Source organism: Leopardus geoffroyi, chromosome A3, assembly GCF_018350155.1.
Source record: "Leopardus geoffroyi isolate Oge1 chromosome A3, O.geoffroyi_Oge1_pat1.0, whole genome shotgun sequence".
Lineage (NCBI taxonomy): Eukaryota > Metazoa > Chordata > Mammalia > Carnivora > Felidae > Leopardus > Leopardus geoffroyi.
The window spans coordinates 108,804,846-108,819,119 of NC_059336.1; the positions used below are offsets into that span (position 1 = coordinate 108,804,846).

General features: G+C 39.5%; 2 protein-coding genes across 5 annotated transcripts in view; one reads left to right on the plus strand and one right to left on the minus strand.

Annotated features, from left to right (window-relative positions):
- Positions 1-1,032: 1,032 nt before the first annotated feature.
- On the minus strand, positions 1,033-6,400 carry MORN2 (MORN repeat containing 2). Its single transcript, XM_045447488.1, has 6 exons — positions 6,242-6,400; positions 5,950-6,016; positions 3,481-3,531; positions 2,818-2,924; positions 1,838-1,974; positions 1,033-1,356 (listed from the first exon to the last, which is right to left on the minus strand). The coding sequence occupies exons 1-6, from the start codon at positions 6,398-6,400 to the stop codon at positions 1,254-1,256; spliced, it is 624 nt and encodes a 207-aa protein (XP_045303444.1). The 3' UTR covers positions 1,033-1,253.
- The window catches only part of DHX57 (DExH-box helicase 57), a 55,454-nt gene continuing 47,131 nt past the window's right edge, over positions 5,952-14,274 (plus strand). For 2 of the 4 annotated variants that reach the window (XM_045447076.1, XM_045447079.1), the window contains exon 1: positions 5,952-6,177. The gene's annotated coding sequence lies outside the window, so the exon portion shown is untranslated. Of the gene's footprint in view, positions 6,438-6,927; positions 6,947-14,274 lie in introns of those variants that run through there. The other 2 variants (XM_045447077.1, XM_045447078.1) reach the window with 2 other exon arrangements.

Consider the following 14,274-nt stretch of genomic DNA (forward strand, 5'->3'; position numbering starts at 1 on the left):
ATCGTGACCTGGCTGAAGTCGGACGCTTAACCGACTGCGCCACCCAGGCGCCCCTTAGTATAATGTTTTCAAGGTTCATCTGTCTTGTAGCATGGTCAGTACTTCATTCCTTTTTATGACTGAAAACATTCCTTTCTATGGATATCCCATACTTCGTTTATCCGTTCATCAGTTGATGGACAGTTAGGTTGTTTCCAATATTGAGCTGTTACGAGCAATGCTGCTATGAACATTCCCATACAGGCCAATTCTTTTGGGGAATGTCCCCAAGGTAGGAATTGCTGGATCATATGAGAACTACATGTCTAACTTTTTAAGAAACTGTTTTCCATAGCAACTGTACCATTTTACATTCCTGCCAGAACTGTTGGCAGTTTCCAATTTCTCCCTATCATTGCCAACCTTTGTTGTGTCTTTTTTAATATAGCCTACTGATTGTAAAGTTCTGTCTTATTGTAGTTTTAATTCACATTTTCCTAGAGAGTAATGATGTTGAGCATCTTTTCATTTGCTTATTAGATATTTGCATATCTTCTTTGAAGACAAGTCTATTCAACCCATTTTTTAATTGGGTTTGTGTTTTTATTTACATACATTTACGTATGAGTTCTTTACATACTCTTGTGTTTTTATTTACATACATTTACGTATGAGTTCTTTACATACTCTGGAATCTAAACCTGTATCAGATATATGATGGGTAAATACTTTCTCCCATTCTGTGGATTGTCTTTTCATTTTCTTGATAGTTTCCTTTAACACACGGATATGCTTTTTTTTTATGTTTATTTTTAGAGAGAGAGTGTGAGCAGGGTAGGGACAGAGAGAAAGGGGGACAAAGGATCTGAAGCAGGCTCTATGCTGACAGCAGAGAGCCTGATGCGGTGCTTGAACTCACAGACCATGAGATCATGACCTGAGCCGAAGTTGGACACTCAACCAACTGAGCCACCCAGGTACCACCACACAGGTATACTTTTTAAATAAGATGACAAAACTCAGGCACAGAATTGGAAATTGACTTTACCAAGATTTAGATAGTTCTGCTGTGTTTATTAAAAGGAATCACATAATTTATTTTACACTGAGTATACGATGATGAAAATCAAGTTCAAAGAGGTGTGAGTGATGGTTTTATTGGCAAAGTTAAGATCTAGAGGTAGGGTATGAAGTTATTTCAGCTGACAGATTTCAGTGTTTTCCTTACAACTAAAAGCTTTCATTACTACATTAAAACTTTACTGCAGGATATCCTACATGTGGAGCTTTAGTCTCAGGCCTGGAGCAGCAGTGAAATGGAAGTTACCGCACCATTCCAGTCCTTGGACATCAGTGTATTGTCCTTCACCTTCTACCCTGCAATAGAGAAAAGTAAGTTTGTTCGTTAATCAAGACCAAGAATTTAGAGTCCGGAAAGAAGATTGTCTGGCATATTATACTCTATGCCTAAAAAATGGTATCTTTCCACTTTCAAACTTTGATTTAAAATTCAGCATCCTAGGGGCACCTGGGTGTCTCAGTCAGTTAGGCGTCCGACTTCGGTCCAGGTCATGATCTCATGGCTTGTGTTCAAGCCCCTCATGGGCTCATAATCCCAAGAATGGGATTTTCTTTTGGAGGCTCATAATGGTCTTAGCCTCTCTTATAACATTCTGCCCCCCAAAATAACCCAACAATTCTTTCCTTTTTACTTTTTCTAACCCAAGAATTCTTAATAAATATATCTTAATGAAATATATTACAAAAGAATATTTAGCATTGACTAAATATAATAATTAAGCAAACGTGCCTGAAAAGAACCTTTTAGAACTACAATGACTTTTTATTTTAAGCTCACCTATTTTCATTGAAGTTTCCAGTATACTTTGCCCCAGTTGGGAATGTGTAAGTCCCCAATCCATGAAACATATTGTCCTTAAAGTGTCCTTCATATACTGCTCCTGAAAAGTGCTCAAGTCTTCCAAAACCATTCATCTGTTTGTGACAAAGGAAATGACCTCAGTAACTAATATTCAGTTTCCCTAGAACACTTCAAAAAGGCACATATATGTCTATCATCCACTTAGTTATTATTTAATCTATCATTGTATCACCATTTCCACAAAAATTAGACAACATTTACCATTTATCATTGTCCTTTAAATATATCTCTCCCTGAAGTCCACCAAGTCAAATGTTCCTGATCTGGGGCATTTGAACATCTAGGGGGGGTCCATGATGGTGAAAATAGGGTCCTCAAGATATCTTGAATATATCAAAAATCTTAAAGGACAACCAGTTTAGTTAGCCCAGGAAACAGTACAAAAAAGTTGTTAGGAACAAACATTTGTATTCAGGCAGACCTGAGTACGCATCTGGTTTCATCACTCACTGAGCAAGAAACCTGAGCTTGATTTCCTTCACTTATAAAACAGGAACATTAATAGTACCTACCCCATGCGGTTGCTGTGAGGATTAAATGAGAAAATTCTGTAGTGAGGTTAGCCTTACCCAGTGAATAGGAGATGAGAAAGATGATAATAAAGATGATAGGGGTGCCTTGCTGGCTGGGTGGGAGGAATAAGTGACTCTTCATTGAGTGGGGGGCGGTAATTGTGAGTTCAAGCTCCACAGTGGGTATAGAAATTACCTAAATAAATAAAACTTAAAAAAAAGATAATAAACACTGTATGACTTTAATATTACTCCTATGTTTGTATCAGTTATTTGTACTGTGTAGCCTACTCACATGTGCTTTTGATTAATGGTGAAATGCCAAGAATCATGTAACCAATAGACTTACTTATCCACTGTCAGTATTGAAAACAGCAATGATACCTTGTCATCTTTCCAGCTTCCTGTGTAGACAATCCCATTAGGAGTGGTATGAATACCTATTCCATTTCTCTCAAAGATTCCAGAAGATGTTCTTGTACAGTCACCATCTAAACAAGAGAGAAATATATTGTGATCCATTATAAATGGGAACCTTATTTCACTAGGTAATAAAGTATTTATGTTCAGGACTAATCACAGCTGCACCTTATGGGTCTCTGAGTCTAGCATTGAAACCAATGAGACCAGAGATAAGGAGATCCATGGACTTGGAAGGTCCTGTGTTTTTTTTTTTAAGTTTATTTATTTATTTAAGTAATCTCTACACCCATCATGGGGCTCAAACTCACAACCCTGAGATCAAGAGTCATATGCTCTTCCGACTGAGCCAGTGAGGTACCCCTTAGGAGGTCTTGTAACCATTGAAACAAACCAGCCAGGAAGACTGATAGATCCTGTACATATGTTTCCAATGCATACTGTCTAGACTTAACATTAGAGTTTAAATTTAAAATCTGTCCATCTATTTGTATTTCTATGTTAGTTTTATTTAATGGAGTTGATATCCCAATAGTAGTTTTACAAAATTTACAGTCTCATGATGCTGTTACTCTTTGCTATTTAATCTTAGTCTAGATAGAAAAAGTAATTGAAATGTATGCTTACCATACTTGTCTCCATTTGGAAATACAAAGTTTATCTTATACACTTCTGCAGCTGTTTTAAAAGATTTAAGAAACATCACATAAGCTTATGTATTTTTATGTCAGAAGACCTATAACAAATGTGCTTTAAGAGCTAACCAAACAGACTCACTTCATATGATCACAAGCATATCATGATTTCCAGTGTCTACTGCAGGATCTTGGGGAAATAAATAACTTTGTCTAGATGATCTATTTTTATGTGTTTATTATAATAGCTTTATTAATATATAATTCACATACCAGAAAACTTACCCTTTAAAAGTATATAATTCAATGTTTTTAAGCATATTCATAGCCGTGCAACCATCACCACAATCTGACTTTAGAATATGTTAGCAGTTAATCTCTATTCCCCTAATTTTTACTCCCACCTCTTCTCTACCCCCATCTCCACCTCACCCCAGCCCTAGCCCCAGCCCCTGGCAACCACTGATTTACTTTCTGCCTCTATGGATTTGCCTACTCTGGACACTTCATATAAATGGAATCATATAATATGTGGCCTTTTGTGATTGACTTATTAAGCATGTTCTCAAGGTTCATCCATGTTGTAGCATGTAGCTGTATGTCATCCCTTTTTACTGCCAAATAATAGTCCGTTGTACAGAAATAACAGTTTGTTTATACATTCATCAATTGGTGGACAGTTCGGTTGTTTCCAGTTTGGGCTGTTATGAACAACATTGCTATGGATACTCATGTATAAGTTTTTGTACAGATATATGTTTTTCTTTCTCTTGGGTAGCCTATATGACCTATTGATGCCCTCACAAAGGTAAAATGGAGTGAGGAATTGGCGAAAGGAGGGAATAGAAAATAAAGAAAGATAGTAAATGATAGTGGGGAGAAGTAGCAGTGAAGGTGTCTAAACAAAATGAGATTGGAATGGAGACCAAGTCAAAAGAAAGAAAGAAAACCACAGAACTGAGGGGAATCAATGCATCAAAGCACAGGAATATTTAGCGGGCCAAATCAGTAGAAATTATTTTTTTCCAATACCAAAGAAAACGTATATGTAGAGAAGATAAGTAAATTTTAACTTCTAGGACAATAGAGTCTACCAGAATGTTACTCAAAATGTGTCTCGTGCATCAGAATCACCTGGGATGCTTGCAAGTTCCTATACTACTGAATCAGAATTTCTATGGGTAGGGCAAGAGAACTGATATTTTTAATTTAAAAATTAATTCAGGAGACGCCGGGGTGGCTCAGTCAGTTAAGGATACAACATTGGCTCAGATCTTGATCTTGCAGTTCTAGAATTTGAGCCCTACATTGGGCTGTGTGCTGACAGCTCAGAGCCTGGATCCTGCTTCAGATTCTGTGTCTCCCTCTCTCTCTCTCTGCCCTTCCCCCACTTTCTCTGTCTCTCTGTCTTTGTCTGTCTGTCTGTCTCTGTCTCTCAAAAATGAATAAACATTAAAAAAAAATTTTAAATTAGTTTAGGTGCCAATTGAGAAATACCAGAGATTCATCCCCTTTGAGGAAATATAAGAAAATAGGCAGAAGACTTTAAAATACTATAACATACTGTAAAATACTGTAACAGAGAGAAAGGGAGAGTCTAGTATCCTTAAGACAGAAGAGGTGGTTATGAAAAAGAACCAATTAGCAATCTAGGAAATGAATTATGTAACTAGTGTAAGGACTGAAGAGCATAATGGACACAACTGAAAAGTAAATTGGTGAACTGGAAAACGAGGTTTAAAATTTATCCCAGAAAAAGGCACTAAGAAAAAGACAAGTATTACCTGAGCAAAGCCTGTCTGATCTCCCTTCACTCCCAGATGCATCTGGGAGTCTCCACAGCACCCTGGGCTGATCCCTACCATAGTACTTAGAACCCTAATAAAATAACGCTTTTGTGGTGGAATCCCCTATCACAATACCCAGCTCATTTAGGTTAGGGATCAGGGATTAGTCGAATCTTTGTTCTCACTCTAGTGACTAGCTCAGTGCTTAGTATTTGCTGGTAGGAACTCAATGTCTAGTGAATGAATGGCATTTGGAAAGCAATCGCTAAATGCTTATTAAGCAGAGCGCTTAACTTGATCATACAAAAAACAGAACTGCCTTCAAATGCCCTAAAACATGGTTCCACATTCGAAACTTTGTAATGTTACAGCTAGAGGGCAACCTAAGAGATGGAGACCATCTGGAATCATGGAGGAAACAAACCCAGAGAGGATGGCACTTGCCTAAGATGTCACAACAGCAAATCAATGGCCGAATCAGAGCTAGAATCCACGTGTCTGATTTCTAGGCCGGGGGAGGGGGGTCTCTGCGCCCCCACGCCACCAGCTGTGTAGGACTATCAGGAAATAGTCACACCCACACCTGAGCTACCACCATGAAGCTATCTGGCTTCATGCGAGTTCTACTTAAAGGTGCCCTTCCCCGCTCAGGGCGTTGGGAGAAGGGCACTTACTTGACAGAGGTGTGTTGCTAAGATTTTCTTGACTCGGCGATTCCTCCTGGGCAGCCAGCTCTACGGCCTTGAAGGAACCAAACGCTTACTCAGCGCGGACCGCGACTCGGTTGCCGGGGCGACCAGGCACCTCTCACCCGGAAGCGAATAGGCGAGGGGCCGAAGCTGAGCCAATCGGGAGGCAGCAGGCTGTGCAGCTGCAGCCGGGCCGCGGCTGAGCCGCTCCAGGTGAGATCGCGGTGGGTGGCGAAGCCCTGGTGGGACCCCTCAATCCTGGGCGCTCCTTCCTGACAGCCACCCCGGGAAGCAGCGCTGCCAACCCGCTACGACCTCCCTTTCCGCGGGCAAGGGATGTGTGCCCGTGTGCGTGGTCTGCGCTCCGCCCTGGTTGTCCGTGTGCGGATCCTTCTACCGCCTCCCTCTCAGGGGGTGGCCAGGGTCTGAGGAGCATCCCGCCCGGCGGGATCCACCCTGGCTAGCTGGGGCCGGTGAGTCTGGACCATCAGGATTCCGGGTTGTCCACACCCCGGCAAGAGGGGGGGAGCCCAATTCAGCTCAAAGAGGGGTAAGGGGTTGCATTGCATCCTGTCTCTGTCGCCGTCTCAAACTGAGTGGCTCACTGGAGACGATGTATGCTGGAAGAAAGGTACCAGGTGCAGGTATCAGCGTGGAGCCGGATATATGGGGTCAGTCAGAGATTTGCCTGGGAGCGGAATGGTGTGTGATCAGTTTTCAGTGCCCCGCTGGTGATTCTGTTCCTGGGGGCCTATTTGGGGTGTGAAACAAAGGATACTCTTTGAGCCAAACTTAGGTCCCTGTGTCTACGGTGTAGAAAGATAGTTGGGACCTTCCCAGGCTAAATGGAATAGAATAGTGAGGTCCATCCATGTAGATTATACAACCTAATTCCCATTCCTTTTCCAACATGTGGGCAGAGTCCTATTGGATATAGCCAGCAAGTTTTCCTTCAACATTTTGAGAGCAGATCTCAGATCAGGTAAAGGTGACATTTTCTGGGTTGGTATGAGACAAGTTGTTGATCGTTATTTAGGGAGCTAGCTGTGGCTTGGTCTGGTTGGCCAGCCACTCTTCTTTTTAAAAATCAGAGGACAGTCTCTTTTTGCTTTTTTTCCCTAATGTATTTTACTACACAGATTTACCTGGTCTGGGTGGTTTTTGAGCTGAAGCACTGATCTTTTTGTCTGATTTGTATATCCTTTCCCTTTTTCTGAATTTTAGAAATAGTAGGTAATTATTGATGCGCAAGTTTATAGAATTCAGTTTGTCTCATTGTTTTGGCCTCCCGTTAAGCTTTTAATGACCCTACATTTTTGTGAGTATATGTATAAGTTTCACCGTTTTTACAGAAGAGTTTGAGAGTTATGATATTCTTATCTGAGAGGATCTGGAGTCAGAGGAAACTTACAGTGAAAGGATTTTAAAATTTGGATTGGAAAAGTGTATTAATCATTTTTTATTGTCATACTTTGTTATATTTTGACACACTGGGGGCCTCGCTGGCCAGGAAGAAACTGCCCTTCCTGGGGGTAGCTAATTAACACCTTGACCTGTGAACACACCTCTCATCTGCAAACCAACCCCCAACCACCTACCTCCTTTATCTAATTTTTGCACATCAAGCCAATTCCTCCCTTCCCCGAAATCAACCAAGGAGGGACAGCCCCTATCCCCAAAGCCTGCTGGAATTATCTTACTTAGCCAATCCTAAACTATTTACTCTGTCCTGCCTTTCTGGCAGAAACCCCAAGAAAGGCTGTGCCTTCTGCCTTCCGCTGGCTCCTCTGTGCCTCCTGACACCGGTGTTTCCTCCTGTGGCCTGGCATGGCATGGCATGACATGCCTCTCTCCTTCCTGGCCGAACGGTGAATAACATTAAGCTTTTCTTTCAGTGACATTGACCTCTCCTTGTGGTTACTTTTATAAATTAAGACCCAGGTACAACTCAAAGGGGTTTGGTTTATCATTAAACTTTGAATTGACGATACAAGGTACATTCATGTGGTGAGCAGGAGAAGATGTGGCAGAAAGAATTTGGGCTTTGGTGTCAAACGGATTGTTTCAAACCCTGGCTCCAGACTTTGCTGCTAGACATTAGGTGACATTAAACAAGTCATATAATTTATCTACGCTCTAGTCTCCTCTCCTCTATGAAATATAGAAAATAATATTTACCTTGCAAGGTTTTTAGAGGGTTAAATGAAATCATCTTACGTTTCCCCTCGATGCAAACTTGTGTATTCAGCTACCTTCAACATGTCTCCATTTGAGTATCTAACCGACAGCTCAAATGTAACATATCCAACCTGAACTTGTGACTCCCCCACCCAGATCTTTTCCTTTCCAATATTACAGTTCTGAGCATATGGCACCACTATTTACCCAGTTAACCTAAGCCAAAAAAATCTTATAGTAATTCTAGACGTTTCTGTCTCATACTTGTCCTATAATTTGTCTACATTTAAAAGACATTCGGGGGGCACCTGGGTGGCTCCATTAGTTGAGCATCCGATTTTGGCTCTGGTCATGATCTCATGGTTCATGAGTTCAAGCCCCACATCAGGTTCTCTGCTGTCAGCACAGAGCCCGCTTCAGGTCCTCTGTCCCTCTCTCTCTGCCCTTCCCCTGCTTGTGCTCTCTCAAAACTAAATAAAACATTGAAAAAAATACATTCAGAATCTGTGACCACTTTTCAACTCTGCTCCTACCACCCTAGTCCGACCCACTGTATTTTTTCTGTATTTGTTTGGCCTGAACAACTGAGTAGTTTCTTAGTTGGCCTCCTGGCTTCTCACCCCTCTGCAGTCTATTGTTCACATACCAGCTAGTAATTTTCTGAAAACATGAGTCAGTCTTAGCAGTCTTTTGCCTCGGCTCTTTAGTGACTTCCTATCATATTTAGCATCTCTTAAACAGAATAAATTCTAGCCTTTTTAAAGTCTAAAGCTACAGGGGTGCCTTGGTGGCCCAGTCGGTTAAGCGTCAGATTTTGGCTCGGGTCATGAGCTTGCCAATCCCGAGTTTGAGCCCCGCGTCCAGCCCTATGCTGACAGCTCAGAGCGTGGAGCCTATTTCAGATTTTGTGTCTCCCTCTCTCTCTCTCTACCCCTCCCCTGCTTGCACTCTGTCTCTCTCTGTCTCTCTCTCAAAAATAAATAAACATTAAAAAAATTTTTTAAAAACAAAAATAAACATTAAAAAATAAATAAAGTCTAAAGCTGCATAAAACCCAAAGCAATCTATTTCTCTACTTGAGATGAAAACAAGTCTCTTTTTTCCTGTCTAAACATAATTCTTGGCATGGAGATAAATCGGAATTCACATGATACACTTTTTCAAACTTTTTCAAAAAACTTTAAGCCCTGCTTTAGAGAGGAATTCTTATATTACACATACATATTTACATATTTTTTTCCTTCAAAGACTAATGACAAATGTATGAGGTTAATAGGCATGTAATGGGACCATAATAGTACTAATAACATGAAAATAAAAAGCAGTTCATTTATAGGAAGTGTTCCTGTATGGTGCACTATGAAACAGGATCACAGAATCTATGTGCATACATGAATCACCAAAAGTTCAGAAACTAAGCTCACTTTAAGAAAATTCATTCTCTTGTTTAGAGCAGAGATCTCCAAGTCATGACGTATAACACACAAAAGCCAAGTATTAGCCTAAATTGTCAATAACTGCAACTTAAATTAAAACCTAAACACCTAGATCGTTACTGTGGTTCTACAGCTTTTGCTCTGTGGCCTGCAGGTTTTATTGAGGTCACAACCTGTTATCTTTTGCCTCTCCTCCTTGTGCTCCCTGTCTCCAGCTTTTTCTTGGCCCTTCTCTGCTCTCTGACCTCATCCCCTCTCCTCACTTCAGTACGGACCCATCAGACTTCTGACTGTTTGTCCAGCTCGGTGTATTGAAGCTATTCTGGACTTGGCACCTTCCCCTTAGAATATTCTTTTCACAAATATTTCATGGCTCACTGTCTCAATTTGTTCAGCTGTCTGCTCAAATATGATCTCGGGCTTTTCCTGACCACTGTATTTAAAATAACAGTCTCAAGGGGTGCCTGGGTGGCTCAATGGGTTAAGCATCTGACTTCGACTCAGGTCATGATCTCACAGTTCATGAGTTTAAGCCCCACATCAGGCTTTGTGCTAACAGCTCCAAGCCTGGAGCCTGCTTCGGATTCTGTGTCTCCCTCTCTCTTTGCCCCTCTGTCTCTCTGTCTCTCAAAAATGAATAAATGTTAAAAAAATTAAAATAACAGTCTCAGGATTTTGTTTTGTTTTTTTTCTTTATAGCACTTGGCTGATATTAACTATTTATTTGTTTATTGTCTGTCTTACCCTCTGGAACATAAGCTTCATGAGGAATTTGTCTTTTTTGCTGTTATATCCCTAGGAACTGACACATAATAAGTGCTCAATAAATGTTTGTGGACTGAATGAATCTCCATTCTCATATCAGTCATTTATTCAGCCTTTAGTCATGAATTACTGCTATACACCCAACACTGTGTTAGAGGTACTGTGTTACTTAAAAAAGAGACATAATCCTTTGCCTTCAAAGAACTTTTTTGAGAGGAGGAAGGAGGAGATAAGTATAAGATAAACACTGTATAAAAATGTATGATTATGAAGGATTTTGAAGAAAGGAATACCAAGAGGCCTAGTTTAATTTCCACATTGACTGAGTTGCCCACATTTTTTCCCGCTTTTGATTTCTAATTTCATTTCACTGTGGTTGCAAAACATATTTTGTTTTATATCTATTTTAATTTATTGAGATTTGTTTTATAGCCTAGGATATGGTGTATCCTGGAAAATTTTCCTTGTGCATGTGAGAAAAATGTGTATCGTGTTGGGTAGAGTGTTCTATAGATGCCCCTTAGGTCTAGTTGGTTTATACTGTATTTCAAGTCTTCTGTTTCCTTGTTGATCTTCTATCTAGTTGTTCTAACACTATTGGTGAAACTGGGGTATTGAAATCTCCTCTGTTATTATTGAAGTGTCTATCTCTCTCTTCATGTCTGTCAGTTGTTGCTTCATGTATTTTGGTGCTCTGTTATTAGGTACATATATATTTATCATTGTTATATCTTCCTGATATAACAGGACCCCTTTATCATTATGAAATGTCCTTCTTTATTTCTAGTAACATTTTTTGCTTTAAAGTCTATTTTGTCTGCTATTAGCCATTCCAACTTTCTGGTGGTTGCTGTCTGCATAATTTATCTTTTTCCACCCATTTACTTTTCATTTGTCTGTATCTTTGAATTTCAAGTGATAAATACCATGTAGTTGGATCATTTTTTAAATTGAGGTGTAATTGACATGTAACATTATATTAGTTCTGGGTATACAACATAATGATTTGATACTTGTATATATTGTGAAACGATCACCACAGTAAGTCTAGTTAGCATCCATCACCATACATAGTTACCAAAAAAATTTTTTTCTTGTGGTAAGGACTTTTAAGGTTTACTATCTTAGCAACTTTCAAGTATGCAATATAGTATTATTAACTAGAGTCACCATGTTTTACTTTACATCTCCATGACTTACTTATGTCGTAAGTGGAAGTTTGTAACTTTTGACCCCCTTCACCCATTTTACCTACCCTCAACCTCTGACTTCTGGTGACCACCAATCTGTTCTCTGTTTCTATGAGCTTGGTTGTTTTTGTTTTTAAATTCCACATAAAAGTGAGGTCATACAGTATTTGTCTTTCTCTCTCTGACTAATGTAGCAAAATGCCCTCGATGTCCGTCCTTGTTGTTGCAAATAACAAGATTTCATTCTCTTTTATGACTGAATAGTATTCCATGGTATATGTGTGTGTGTATCACCTGTTCTATATCCATTCATCCATCAGTGGACAGTTAGATTGTTTCCATGTCTTGGCTATTGTAAATAATGCTGCAGTGAACATGGTGGTGTATATATCTTTTTAATCAGTGTTTTCATTTTCTTTGGCTAAATACCTAGAAATAAAATTATTGGATTGTATGGTAGTTCTATTTTTAATTTTTTGAAGAACCTCCATACTGTTTTCCATAGTGGCTACACCAGTTTACATTCCTACCGACAGTATACAAGAGTTCATTTTCTCCACGTCCTTACCAACACTCGTTATTTCTTGTCTTTTTTATAATAGCTATTCTAACAGGTCTGAGGTGATATTTCATTGTAGTTTTGGTTTATATTTCCCATTAGTGGTGTTGAGCATCTTTTCATGTACCTGTGGGTCATCTGTATGTTCTCCTTGGAAAGATGTCTATTCAGATCCTCTGCCAATTTTTTAATTGGATTGTTTGGCCTTTTGGCTGTTGAGTTGTATGAGCTCCTTATATATTTTAGATATTAACCCCTTATCAGATATATGATTTGCAAATATTTTCTCACATTCAGTAGCTTGCCTTTTCATTTTATTGATGTTTTCCTTTGCTTTGCAAAACCTTTTTAGTTTAATGTAATCCTGCTTGTTTATTTTTGCTTTTACTGCCTTTGATTTTGGAGTCAGAGTCAAAAAGCGTCACCAACACTGATGCTAAGGAGCTTACTGCCTATGTTTTCTTCTAGGAGTTATATGGCTGCAAGTCTTACATTCAAGTCTATAATCCATTTTGAGTTCATTTTTGTGTGTGGTATAAGATAGTAGTTGAATTTCATTCTTCCATACATGGCTGTCCAGTTTTCCCAACACCGTTTATTGAAGAAACTTCTTTCCTTGTATATTCTTGGGGCACCTGGGTGACTCAGTCGGTTGAGTATCCAACTTCAGCTCAGGTCATGATCTCACAGTTTGTGAGTTCGAGCCCCACGTTGGGCTCTGTGCTCACAGCTCAGAGCCTGGAGCCTGCTTCGAATTCTATATCTCCCTCTCTCTCTGTGCCTCCCTCAGCTTGTGCTCTGTCTGTCTCGCTCGCTCGCTCTCTCTCTCAAAAATAAATAAACATTAAAAAAAATTTTTTTTAAATTATACTCTTTGCTCCTTTGTTGTGAGTTAATTGACTGTGTATGTATGGGTTTGTTTCTGGGGTCTCTATTCTGTTCCATTCATCTCTGTGTCTGTTTTTATACCAATACCATACGGTTTACCATAACTTTTTAATATAGTTTGAAATCAGAGTGTGATGCCTCCAGCTTTGTTCTTCTTTCTCGAGATTGCTTTGGCTATTCAGGGTCTTTTGTGACTTCATGCAAATTTTAGGATTGTTTGCTCTATTTCTGTGAAAAATGCAATTGAAATTTTGATAGAGATTGAATTGAATCTGGAGATTACTTTGGGCATTGTGGACATTCTAATAGTATCACTTCTGATCTATGAGCAGGGACTGTCTTTCCATTTATATGTATCTTCTTCAGTTTCTTTCATCAATGTCTTATACTTTTCAGCACACGGTTCTTTCACCTCCTTGGTTAAGTTTATTCCTAGGTATTTTATTCTTTGTAATGCAGCCTATTACTTCTTTTTTTAAATTTTTTTTTTTTTCCAACGGTTATTTATTTTTGGGACAGAGAGAGACAGAGCATGAACGGGGGAGGGGCAGAGAGAGGGAGACACAGAATCGGAAACAGGCTCCAGGCTCTGAGCCATCAGCCCAGAGCCCGACGCGGGGCTCGAACCCACGGACCGCGAGATCGTGACCTGGCTGAAGTCAGACGCTTAACTGACTGCGCCACCCAGGCGCCCCCTTTTTTTTTTTTTTTTTTTAATTTTTTTTTTTTTTCAACGGTTATTTATTTTTGGGACAGAGAGAGACAGAGCATGAACGGGGGAGGGGCAGAGTGAGGGAGACACAGAATCGGAAACAGTGCAGCCTATTACTTCTTGAGTGAAAACAATTTTCTCTTATTATAGGAATATGTAATCCAAAAAAAATATCTTGAATCTAATTTTGGCTGTATTTTATAATTTTAATGTGTCATATTTTCATTTTTACTTTCTTTTTGGTCTATAACTTCCATTTTGCTTTATATAGGTAGATGCTCTGATGTTAAGTGCATAAATACTTAGAACTGCTAGATCCTCTTGATGAATTAATCCCTTTATCATTATATAATGACCATCTTTGTCTCTAGATACAGTTTTTGCCTTAAAGTCTATTTTACCCAATAAAAGTATAGCTGCCCCTGCTCTCTTTTGGTTTCCATTTGCACGGAATAGCTTTTGCCATTCCTTCACTTTCAGCCTGTGTGTGTCCATAAAGCTGAATCAATTCTGTTTAGGCAGCATATAAGTGGGTCTTGTTTTTTTCATCTGTTCAGCCACTCTGTGTCTTTTGCTTAGAGA